The sequence below is a fragment of the Pocillopora verrucosa genome, chromosome 7, assembly GCF_036669915.1.
Source record: "Pocillopora verrucosa isolate sample1 chromosome 7, ASM3666991v2, whole genome shotgun sequence".
Taxonomy (NCBI): Eukaryota; Metazoa; Cnidaria; class Anthozoa; order Scleractinia; family Pocilloporidae; genus Pocillopora; species Pocillopora verrucosa.
Window position 1 is genome coordinate 5,801,739 of NC_089318.1, and position 12,379 is coordinate 5,814,117.

The window sequence follows — 12,379 nt, forward strand, 5'->3', positions numbered from 1 at the left end:
TAATTTTCTTCTAGGATTCATTCATATGTCCCGAGATCTACTAAAATCATGACGAAAATGCTTCTATTTAAATTTATTAAAGATCGTTTTCTTTAATCAAGGCACAAGTAGTTCTGTATTTTGAAAAAGCTCGCTGATTTTAATTAGTCACCTTCATTCCTACTCCAGAGAGTATTGAAATTTGCACTCTTTATTAGCTTAGTGGCCATGCAGACAGGTAGGTAAGGCTACCCAGCGATTAGGTTGCCATAATTGGCATGTTTTAAGGCGAAAAATCAACTTTCAGCGAGAAGAAAGCTTCATTATGGGCTTAAAATCTTCCATACTTTTGCATGAAGAAGATATTGAGGAACTGCACAATGAGACTGGTTGTAAGTTGAAAGAATTTTGCTGGCAAATGGCAAATGCATAATGCTCTCCCTTGGGATGTACACTTTTTAAATCGTTTTTCACTACAAGTTATCATCTAAACGAATGTTTGATCGTTGTGTCCTTAGTTTCTCCAAATCAAATAAGAAGACTCTACAGCAGATTCAAAAGTCTTGATAAAGCAACAAAAGGCACGATAAGGTTGGTTAAATGTGTAGATTTAGAACCGTTCGTTTTTGCGCATAGAGATGAAAAGGGGCTGTCCTGGTGTACCGGTACACGAGGGAATTCCTATTGTTTTCATAACCATACATGTAGTTATGACGCAGTTCGTTAATGTTTCCTTCTTTTGTGTACCGGTACACGAGGACACAACCGATGGAAATCAGCTGTAACTCGGCAGGACCTGAACAATCGATGACAATCGATAACAATTAATCGATTGATATTGATAAACGATGAACAATCGAACGAAAAAGTTGCTGTAATTTTCAATTCTCATCGATTATCAATTATTATCGAAAATCCATTGAAATCGATCATTTTTTATTGTAAAACCCTAATTTCAAGAACTTAGATTCGATTTGATTTCAAGTAACTTGCATTTGAAGTCTATTCAGGTTTTTGACCGGAAATGGCATTTACACACAATCTTAAGGCTGAGCGATCACTCTCCTGACGCAAAAGCTGAAAGCAATTAGGATATTTTGTGGAGGGAAATTTTCTGTCCAGTTGATGATATTCGATAAACACAAACTACTTTCATGTGATTATCAATCGTTCATTGATTGGCCAATAGCAGTCAATAACAATTTACTAACGTGCATAGATTAAAATCAATTGATCTATCAGATTTCTGATCATGGATTTTGTTAATTGTTCAGGTCCTGAAATCAAGGAACATCAAGATTGATACAATAAAATGTTTTCTGTTTGATTAACAGTCGTGAAGATTTTATGCGCATACCTGAGTTGGCCATCAATCCAATTGGTGAACGGATTATTGATGCCTTCTTCATGAATGAAGAAAGCAAGTAAGTTCTCTCTTTGAAACTGTCAGCAGATATCAAATTTAATGTCTTGTTCTGGCTAATGGTGTAAGCCATGTAATCAATACTGTAAAAACATTCTTAATGGGATTGGTTATCACCAGTCTGATTTGAGCACTAATAGCACAGTGCATGTGTCATGACCCAATATTAAGTGAAGACTTAAGCCCCATTCAAATGGTCATGTTAGTTCTAACTATCATGCACATTTGATCACAAAACTATCATGCATTATCATCAACTATCATGTAGTTTGGACAAGTTCAAATCTGACATGATAGTTGATGATTGTTTTGCAGTTTTATCAAGGGAAATGATACTAAATGATAGTTTTTTTGGTCAGCAGTTTTGCTAAAGACAGTCTCAAATTGAAATAGCAAATGCTAAATGAGCAAAAGCTGTCAAAATTTTGCAGAATGTCTCAAATTTCATTCTGGTCATCTCCTGGTTGGCTTCAGTATCTTCAACTTGCAACTTGTCAAAAATCGTCAACCATCATGAACCATTTGGATGCAAACATGATACTCAATGATAATGAATAACAGTTGAAACTATTATGGACTATCATCAACTATTTCACTGTGTGAACAGGGCAGTAAGTCACTGGCTCAGTGAACAGGAAAGAATGGTTTAATCTGATTGATAAACTGTAATAGACATTTATTCAAAGACAAAAAAATTACGCAAGCCCATAGGGTAAGTGCAGTATGTAGTCTTTGAAAAATTTACAGACATGCCAAATTGCAAGATAATTCATGTTGTTAATTATCTACATGAAAAAAAGTTACAGAAAGTCAAGACAGACAAAATTTTAAAAGTGTGTGGGTACCATTTGTAATTTGCACTTGTGTTATAAGTTTTCACTAGTGTTACATGAGAATGCACTTGTTTTCAGCCAATCAGAAGTGCAAAATTGTTTCATTTACATTATCATTGAGAAAACGTACTCAAAAGGTATATCTATCTGCTAAATACAATAAGTACTTTTAATTATTTTTTTTCTTAGGGAAAGCGGAGAAGAAACCTGTAACTTCAGACAGTTTGTTAGAACCTTAGCGCATTTCAGACCATATGAACCATCAAAGGAAAACCCTCTTAACACCAGAGAGAAAAAACTTCAATGTATGCTGGGTTATATTTACCTGAAGATATATGTGAAATGTCTTTTCTTTAGTCAAGTTCCTTTGCAAAAAGTAAAATATTGATGGAGTGTGTTAATTTGTGTGTTTTTGTTTTGTTAAGTATTAGCTTTTTACATCAGTACATGTAACAAGGTTTTCACTGAGAAATTTAAAATTCAACACATCCTGAACTGAAAATGTTGAGTTATTCAAAAGATGCAGACTAACCTTCCTGTGAATGAGACACAGTTTCTAAACAAGGACTGTCACAGTGATTCAATCTGCGTAAAGGTCTTGCCCAAAAGAGCCCTCTGGCTCTGCACATAATTTAAGAGTGAGCTTACTCTCTCAACATTGTGTCGCTGTAATAACTTTATCAGACACTTATGGTAAAGATGGTGTTTAAAAATCAAATCAAAACTTTGATTTGCACTTAGTTTTGTATTATTTTTCACTTTACAGTTACCTTCAAGATCTATGATTTGGACAATGATGGGAAAATATCCAAAGATGATCTCATGCAGGTACGGGGACGTATTTTTTAACAATTATGAAAGACTAAGAGCATAGTATCTAGGGCCTACATTCTTTTTTGGCCTGTTAGACTTTTATAACATGACTCTTGCCTATGTTGAAACAAAATTTGAACTTTCCAAGGGAACAAGTGTAAAAGCTAGCTATGCCTCTGACCACAAAGGCAATTTATAATCAAAAGTTTAACCAATGCCTCTAAGGTTGTAATGGAAGGTTTTAAATTTAAAAGAATTTGTTTTGCCAGTCCTATTTTTAGTTGGTTCAAGTTACAAAGGTTGTAGATCAAAGGATTGCCTGTAGATGATTTGAGCTATAGATGATTTGCTTTTGACAGTTGCAACAATGCTTTAGCACTTAAACCCCCATGAATCTCCTTGTGGCATCACCCTTGAATCAAATAAATAAATAAATAAAATTAGAAATGATCATGGGAAACTCCTGATTGTCAAACAAATTCTGCTAGTCAATACCAAAGGAAACATGAAGAAAACAGTGTTAGGATGTGAGGGGTTAAGTTCCTCAAAGTGAAGGCAATCTAAAAAAGGACTGTTGTTTGTGGTAATCAGTGTCAGAGCTTTTGACAATCCAAACAGATGTCATCAACTCAGTCATGGATGAATATTTACATGAGCTGGTGATTGTTATTTTCAAGGTCCTTCACATGATGGTCGGCAGAAATATCAGCGATGAACAACTTGGTGGTATCGCTGACCGTGCAATAAGTGATGCAGATTTAGATAAAGATGGTGTCATATCATTTGAGGAACTGAAGAGAGTAAGTGAATATCTTATGATTTACCTTTAAAAAGTGCTGTTCAAAGCTTTCCTGCAGGCCAAAAATGGTACACTACATTGTGTACTCAGCATGTTGTGAGTACTTGATAAACAATAGTCAAAAAGGACTTTTGTGTTTACACAGTGTGGCAAACACACCCATAAATATTCCAATTGAGAGATTGGAAACTAGCAAACTGCTGAAAGGCATTGTAACACACATCTCGTCTTAACATGAAGTGGGTGGGAGAATTTGCTGTAGTTACTCAAACCTCAGGTGCAGCAAGGGTTTTCATAACTTTTGGAATTTTTTCAATCCTGAGTGTTTAATTGAGGTTAATATTTTAGGCAAAGAATAAGCTTCTAGTGCTCAGTAAGCACAAAGTCATAATTTAAATGTTGTAACTATGTTTTCATTCTCTGACAAACCTATAGACCAATGAGAGCATGCATTGAATCTCGTTCATTATCCTGTGAGGAGAAATTCCACCTTGGTCACTCATGAAGTGAAATGGTTAATTTGCTGTCCTTTTTTAGGTACTGGAAAATGTAGACATGAACTCAAAGATGAGCATACGTTTCCTGGCTTGAATTCCTGAATCAGATGTGACTGAGAGAGAATTTTAATGTCACTGTATAGTGAAACAATGGTGTTTTGATATTTAAGAGCTTTGTACCTTTACATGAAAGCTAAAGTGCAATTTTTCAGATATTTAAAGCTCTACATTGATAGAGCTTTGTACCCTCTGGAGTATTTGAATTTACATATATCAAGTAATGTTGTTTAGGTCAGGCAATAATTTATTTACAATTCTTTTTGTAAGAAAATTAAGCATCTATTTAGCATTTTTAAGAGTGAAAAGTAATTCTCCTGAGCCCAATGAATAAAGGGGTAAGTTTCTAAAGAAACTTTGGTGCTGTGTTGGTGGGAGAGTATAACCATGTAATTTGGTATTATCAACTGATTTGATAACATGAATTGGCCACCTTAAAGAGATTAAAAGCTGATGTTTTGAGCATTTACATTTGAGCATTAGCTTTTCATCCCAGCCCAAGGCCCAGCTGTTCAAAGGGCAGACTATTTAATGGTTATATCTCAATCCAAAGGTAAAATGTCTATTCAGAAGATAGGTGTTAACAGAGTTGAATGGAGCCATTTAGCTGGAAGAGATTAATCCAGTGGCTTTGAATGATGGGAAACTCACTGATTTGTTTGAGAGGAGAGCAAAATTGTGTTACTAATACATATTACACTTTCAAATAGTATAATAGCAACAATATGGCATGTTATTCTGACTTAAAATGTTCCATGAGTTAGGCTTTAGTTTTGTAACCTTTCTGCTGTTTTTTGTATTAAAAAGAGAGATTAAATTTGTTGATTGATATGTGAGACCAATCAAATCTGGAGCTTTGTTCGTTATTTTATTATTGGTGTAACCATGTCGCTGGCTTGTATATATCTCAAAATAAGTTGCAAATCCAAATGTAGTATTTTCTGTAACTATAAAGATGAAATAAATAAAGGTAAATTGCATATGATTATCATTGGGTAGACTTTTTTAGTTCATGTGATCACTTCTTTCCCAATAGTAAACTAATAATGCCTCAATTTTGTTTGTACCCATTGGATAATGATTTTTTTTTGTCAAAGGAAAGAGTTCTGCTCATCTTCCCTTTCCCTCTCTTTTTATGGTGGGGTTTGTCATGCCCATCTCAAAGATGACCACTGTCCATGAGACGAGCACAAGAATTTTGGAGTAAAAGTAAAAGTAAAAGAAGTTCTGTGAAGTATTTTAAAGAAAGATTCTTAAGTCTTTATTATTATCTTTTATTTTCAATACAGATAGTTCTAACCAAACTTTAGTTACAAACTAATTAAGAAAAAAAGTATATCTCCCAACTTCTATTGCTATTTCATTAACTGTTGCTGACTTCCTATAACCATTTGTTTCAATATATTTATTACTTTGGAGATCTCCATTTTGATCATGGCCTCCAAGAATTTCAGTGTTGTAGGTAAAGAAATGTGAATTGTTTTTAGTTAATCTCTTTATTAACATCCAAAAAAGGACATTCCTATTAAAATTTATTTCTATCCATTGCCAAGTGCGTCCAATAAGTCATGAATTTGTGTCAGTATCTCCACAAGATTTCCTAACATGGCATTGTTAGAATTACATACTATTCAAAATTACATAAAAACTCATGATAGTGATTAAGGGGAGATATTTTAAACTTTGGGCATTGTTTTACATTGGATCATTCTAAGATCATGTCAATCTGTTCCATCCTTAACCTGCCTTTTCCTTATTCATTTTTATTTTCTTTCCTTCTTTTCTAATGTGTATTTTTACCCTAAAAAACCAAATTGTTCAAGGTTTCCTTCACCAGGAAGGTTATTTGTCATTTTGCCAGAGACTACTCAAAAGATACAGAGAGGATCTTCTAACACAGCTCGTTTGTTGTGTTTATGATGTAACAGATCAGCAATGCTTGAATGATTATACACTACACAAAAATTTTAACTCAAGCAATAGCCTCCTCTCCAACTGAAAGGAATCTTTTTTATGATAATTACAATTCAAAAATCAACTCAAATGTTCTGTTTTATTAACTTGTCTGATGCAGGATTCCTTGTGTAATTTGTGTGTCACACTCATTTTGATTGATTGATGTAAGTTTTGATTTACTAAGATATAATCATAACTTCTACTAGTAATATGACAATGTTGTGATTTTTTTAGCAATGATGAAAATTTTGTGTTTGAATATATACATTGTTAGGACTGGAAAAATAATTGACCATTAGTTTGTAAAATGAATGTGAGGCACAGTGTGTAAATATTAATGAAATATTAATTTTTCTTTTTCTTAAAAAATCTTATGTAAACCACAGCTCCAAGAATGGCCAATTCAACAATAATGATACATAACAGGATCAACTTGTTTGTAGCAATTCTAGAAAAGAAAAAAAAACCATCTAAAATGTTTTCACATCATTTTAATGATAACATGCTTTGAAGTAAGGGAGTATGAGGCTTAGAGCAAAAGTTGACTGTTACAATGAAAGTTTATATCTATAAAAAGATTTCAGCAGTGGAAAGAGTGTAGAGGAAATCAGAAAGATTTACAGTTTTTAGGCACTTGACAATAACACTTGCAAGGACAACTTTAACACATAAACTTTTACATATTAAACATTTTTAAACCTCAAAACTGCCCTTGAACCTCATATTTAAAAGTAAATGCAAAAGGGCTTAACATTGGTTTGATTCCATCACCCTCTCCACATTTACTTGACTCTTTTACCCCCAAGATCTCATTAGTAATTCTCCTTACTGTCTGCTATACAACTCTTATGATGCGAGTTCTGAGAATTTGGTATTCAATCAACTAATAGTCCCCTTGTTGATATTTTCTTTATCGTCATCACTTACCTGTTTGACATTAAATCAATTGGTATTGTCAGGAGAAATTCCATGTTGGTCACTCATGAGAGCTTAAGGGTTAACACAACTGATTGACAAGTTTAGGTCATGTGATACAATTTTGCAAAGGTCTCTTTAATGTGCTCTGTATGCATTCTCCTTACATATTATCTTTGCCCTTTACTGTTTAAAAAACCACTGAAAAGTTGTCAGTTTGTTGTTTATGTTTTCAAAAATCCTACCCTATTTTTCAAATTTAAAACCTTCTTAGGAATTCCTGCCCCTTTAATTTCAAGGTACCTACCATCTCCATCACAGATCATGAGAGTACTAATCAATCATACCCAAAAAATTTCCTTACCTGATTGCCATACTATTCAAAATTCTTCTGCTTTTTCCTAAGCCCTGATCAACATCCTTAAGCTGAGAAATTAAATAGAAACTACAAGTCAGTCATGTAATTAGCTTGCGCAAACAACAGTTTTGATCCCTAATTGGTATGTTTATGTTCCCTTGCTGAAAGATTGTCTCCAGATGTTTATTAAAGAGATGTGAGAGATAAATGTGGCCCATCCAACCGAAGGTTATCCTTGTTTCTGTAGCATGAAGTGACTAGAAGTATTACTACGCATGTACCTCCCCTGAATGGGATAACAGCCCATCACAAGATTAATCGCCTGCATTTCATCAGGCTTCCCTGAAAATACACCGGTACTCATTTATACTCCTGGTTGGAAAGAGGCATTGTGAGAACAAAGTGTCTTGCACAAGAGCACAACACAAACATTAATGCTAGTGTGATAAGTTATATGATAATCATAACCATTACAAATTCCTCAAATATTATCAGTGCATTTGCAGCTTCATTTTTCACCAATCACTCTGTACAGTGGTAATTGGGATAGTGTAATCAGACAGTTGGCTGTAATTGGACAGTCGAAGCAGCCAATCATACTAAGTCCACTCAGCTAATTCACCAATCACAGAAATGATCAAAATAACCATAGCAACAATCACTTATCCAAAGAAAAACTGGGGAACTCCCAAAATGGAGGAGTTTTTCACTTAAGACATTGTCTCCACTGGAGATATTTTTTCTAGGTGTATTTTTTTTTGGAAATTAAAATGGTTATGATTAATTAGTAACAGGACTTATTTTTATCCAATTCTGTCTGTAATCATACTCATGATTAACAAATTGGACTCCTGCTTCACAGTCCTCCAATTTTGTTAATCACTTGAATGATTAGAGATTGAATTGGCTCCACTTGGTCCTTTAACCATTATTAAGTACACAGCATTTTGTATTTCAGTGTATTACTCTGCCTTGTTTCTTCACCTTACAAGTCCCTGATTTGAATTTCTTTCTTTCATGATTCAACATCCTCTAGGTTTTTCCCTCTTTTTTAACTTTAGCACAAGAATTATGCCACCTCATACTGGGAGTTTCCCTAATCTTTTTTCATAGATGGCTGCAAACTGGTGTAATTGGTGGCTGTGTTTGGAAAGGGGTTGCAAGGCAATACCCAAACACAAGGGTCTGCTTACAGGCTTACCAGAAGACAGTGAGCGATCTTACAAGTGGTGGTAGGCCTCCCAAACTGGCTTTTATTGAAACCCACGTTAAACCAAATTAATTTGACCAAATTAATGAGGAGTAAGATGCCACAATAGAGAGCAAAATTTCCATGCTGTGATATTGTGAATAGGCAGATCACAGTGCTTCAACTGTTATCCCTACCCTGTCTCTTGTCCTAACAAGAGATTCCCGCTGATCTCCAAGTTCGTCAATAATTTCACCGCCAATTTGTTCTGCAACAAGTATTAAAATAAGAATTAGGCCATGTTTCCTTTTGGTAATCTCACACCCCTATATCAAAGAAAACAAAATTAGGTCATTTACAAAACCAAGACTGTTTGCAGAGAACAGTTTCTAATTTAGTTATAATGAGTGGTTATGGAGTCCAATGCAAACTCTGATGACCTGTCAACAAACAGATCTCCATATAATGATAATTGAAATAATAATAATAATAACAATAACAATAAAATAATTATCAAAAATTAAATAATTACCCTTGCAGCAAGAAAAAAAACTTAAAACTCAAATCAATATTACTCAAAATGGTGCAAAAATTCATATCCGAAATCATTATGAAATGGAACAAGAGAATAATATACAAACAGGATAATACTCCCCACCAAAGAAAAACAAAAAGATCCGACTTTCAATTCTCCCTTAGCTACTCCAAATTTCCTTGAAAATTAGTTGCAATAATTTGTTGTTAGATCAAGACAACAACTTTTATCTGATAAGCTTCATTATTCTCATTACCTGTTTGCTGGATAATATGTATTTATCAAAGGGAGAAGTTGCATATTAATCACTTCTGTCAGTTAAAGGGTTAGATGGAGAATGCTGCATAGTTGCTAAATATTCTGCAATCTCTGTCATCCAATCGACACCATGGAAACTGTTTATATTCACAGATAACTGTAGGACCAAGGGTAAAACACCTAATGTATTTATTATTTGGTCTAATTTTGAGTGTTACTCAACTTACCAGTCTCCACAGCAACCCTTGTTGATCTCGCAATACTTTCTGAGGCTCTGTTCAGCATATCTGTTCCTTGTCTCACTTTGCTTTTCTGAGGAGCCTTATTCAAACCCACAGAATAAAGCAAGTTTTTGCATGATAAAACACTAATCAGCACATTTGATCCGAATAGACAATACCAAAATTACAGGATAGAGACAATACAGCCTTAACATACCATTGGGTCCTCATCTAACAGTTCCTCTCTTGCAAAAGTCACATTGCCCTGTCCTTTGGGTTTGCCCTGCCAATATAATAACATAAAAAAAAATACATCCCATTACATTTCTTGAGAAATTTTGTCTTGCTAACCCTTTAACTCCCAAGATCTAATTAGCAATTTCTCCTTACTGTCTGCTATAGAGTTCTTGTGATGTTAGTTTGGAGAATTTGGTACTGGGTCAACTTATAATCACCTAACTGATATTTTTCTTCATTCTAATCAGTTGTCCAGTTGATATTGTATTGATATTGTAGGGAGAAATTCTGTCTTGGTCACTAATGGGAGTAAAAGGGTTAAAATGAATGCAACACAGTGGCCAGGATTTACACAGAGTCAGTCACCTTATTAACCAACAAACCACATGTCTCTGAAGTCATGAATATAAAAAATGCTTTCTTGCATTTCAAGGGAAAATTAGCTAAAACACTTATCCAGGGAACAACTATTCTTACCACATCTCTTTTAAGTTTATCAAAATCTCTCCTATAGCTGCGTATCCTGGACATCATGGAATTTCTGTAACTGGCTGGGGCTACTCCAGCTTCCTCTTCCATTTCTTCCAACTGAAAAAAATATGATTGGCTTGAAATCAACATACAATATATTTCTACCATAAATAATCATATATAGCATTATTATATAGCAGGGATTTCAGGGCATTTACCATTTCTAGGAAGCTAACTTAGGTAGTTGTCTGTCTTTTGGTAACAGGGGAAAGTTTAGAATGTCCTGCATATTAATAATGGTAACTGAACTGAGTGGAGTGCAATTTGGGCTGAAATCATACATGTGATTTCAAAATCGAATGAGCACACAGTGCGAGTTTGATTTGAAATCACAAGTATGATTTCAGACCAAAATTGCATGGCACAAGGTTCAATTACCACTTTATTACTTCCATTTTGAAATCACCCAAGTACAGGACTTGGTCAGTTCAAATATTTTATTGATGCAGTACTGAGCTAGTTTGAAATTAAATTCATCCATTTTTTGAGGGGAAAAAAAACAAGAGTTTTGGAAACAAAGGTTGCAAAATTTGCCAGATGATACTATTTGTCTTTCATTTTCCTGCAATTACAACGGTTACTTTAAACAAGCCTTGAAATCTGATTGGTTGTTTTGTTTTCAGTGTAGCATCCTCATTGGCTGGGAAAATGATGCGATTTAAAGCAAAAAATGGTGCGATTCGTGAATAAATCGCACCAATTAGAGCCAGTCAGATAACAGGGACCACCAGTGATTTCAAAATGGGTGTAATAAACCCTTTAACCCCTTAGAGTGACTAGCATATAATTTCTCCCAAGTGTATAACCCCTGCATCACATGGTAAGGTCATGAGAAAAAAAATGAGATGAACACCAACTAAATATTCTCTTGATTGATAAACAAATTCTCCTTGTAAACACCTTAGGAAATGTATAAAAAACAGTATGGAGAATATTCATACTGATGTTAGGGTGTAAAGTGTTAACCCTTTACACCCCTAACATCACTATCCACCATCTCCATACTTGTCTCTGCATATTTCCTCTGTTTGCAGTGGAATTCTCAGTTTAACTCACCAAATTTTGGATAAATGTTAAATTAAACATCTCAAAATGTCTACGAGATCTCTTACTTTTCAATTCTGACATTGCCTCCACTAGCACACATATTAGTTCCTAACCCTACCCCCCTCTCCAACAGGTAGTGCATCTCATCGTTGAAATAAATCCAGTAAAAATTGCTAGACAGGAAGAAACACAATGGTAAAAAAAGAAAACCGAAATCTTTTTCAGAAGGATGGGTATGAATCAACATTGCACTTAGTGTAACTGGCACACGGAAAATTCACAAGCAGCCATAAAATAACCCTTAAGTCATTTTCCAAAATTAATCATATAAATTACTCACAATTAAGTTTGCATCTTCGATGTTCTTTTCGACTTCCCGAATAGCGCTCTTCCGCGATTCTAAGAGGAGAAACTTCAATTTAGCTCAATAGCGACGCTAAATTAAACTCTTATTGATGGACAAAATGAGAAAAATTAGACAAATGGCTGGTTACCTCCGGTCAGTCTTGGAATTTTGTTGCTTATTTTCGAACGTATGTCTTCATGGAGATTTTTAAGTTCATCCTCAAGGTCTTCAAATTTTTCAGAAGACATTATAACAGCCTAACAAAGACGAAAAAGTTATATTCTTACAGTCTTCTTTTGCCAAAACTTGTGACTTCTCAGACTACCGGAAAGCGAAAGCTGTCCGCAATGGTATTGTGTCAGCGTGCAATACCAATCATTTGATG

General features: G+C 34.5%; 2 protein-coding genes across 2 annotated transcripts; one reads left to right on the top strand and one right to left on the bottom strand.

Annotated features, from left to right (window-relative positions):
• The first annotated feature begins 211 nt into the window (after window positions 1-211).
• LOC131796201 (calcineurin B homologous protein 1-like) lies at window positions 212-5,389 on the top strand. The gene is made up of 7 exons (XM_059113833.2): window positions 212-371; window positions 498-570; window positions 1,314-1,403; window positions 2,425-2,540; window positions 3,002-3,063; window positions 3,726-3,848; window positions 4,385-5,389. The coding sequence occupies exons 1-7, from the start codon at window positions 305-307 to the stop codon at window positions 4,436-4,438; spliced, it is 585 nt and encodes a 194-aa protein (XP_058969816.1). The 5' UTR covers window positions 212-304; the 3' UTR covers window positions 4,439-5,389.
• A 247-nt stretch (window positions 5,390-5,636) lies between these two features.
• LOC131795638 (vesicle transport through interaction with t-SNAREs homolog 1B-like) lies at window positions 5,637-12,343 on the bottom strand. Its single transcript, XM_059113261.2, has 8 exons — window positions 12,143-12,343; window positions 11,989-12,047; window positions 10,548-10,658; window positions 10,051-10,116; window positions 9,840-9,933; window positions 9,017-9,087; window positions 7,637-7,698; window positions 5,637-6,805 (listed from the first exon to the last, which is right to left on the bottom strand). Exons 1-8 carry the CDS (start codon window positions 12,240-12,242, stop codon window positions 6,703-6,705), a joined length of 666 nt encoding a protein of 221 aa, XP_058969244.2. The 5' UTR covers window positions 12,243-12,343; the 3' UTR covers window positions 5,637-6,702.
• Window positions 12,344-12,379: the final 36 nt, after the last annotated feature.

Coding starts and splice junctions, on each gene's coding strand:
- LOC131796201 (XM_059113833.2), top strand. CDS start 305: ATGGGCTTAAAATCTTCCATACTTTTGCATGAAGAAGATATTGAGGAA. Junction 2,541..3,001: donor CAGAGAGAAAAAACTTCAAT/GTATGCTGGGTT, acceptor TTCACTTTACAG/TTACCTTCAAGATCTATGAT. Junction 3,064..3,725: donor CCAAAGATGATCTCATGCAG/GTACGGGGACGT, acceptor GTTATTTTCAAG/GTCCTTCACATGATGGTCGG.
- LOC131795638 (XM_059113261.2), bottom strand. CDS start 12,242: ATGTCTTCTGAAAAATTTGAAGACCTTGAGGATGAACTTAAAAATCTC. Junction 10,117..10,547: donor ATAAACTTAAAAGAGATGTG/GTAAGAATAGTT, acceptor TTATATTGGCAG/GGCAAACCCAAAGGACAGGG. Junction 9,088..9,839: donor AAGGGTTGCTGTGGAGACTG/GTAAGTTGAGTA, acceptor TACTTGTTGCAG/AACAAATTGGCGGTGAAATT.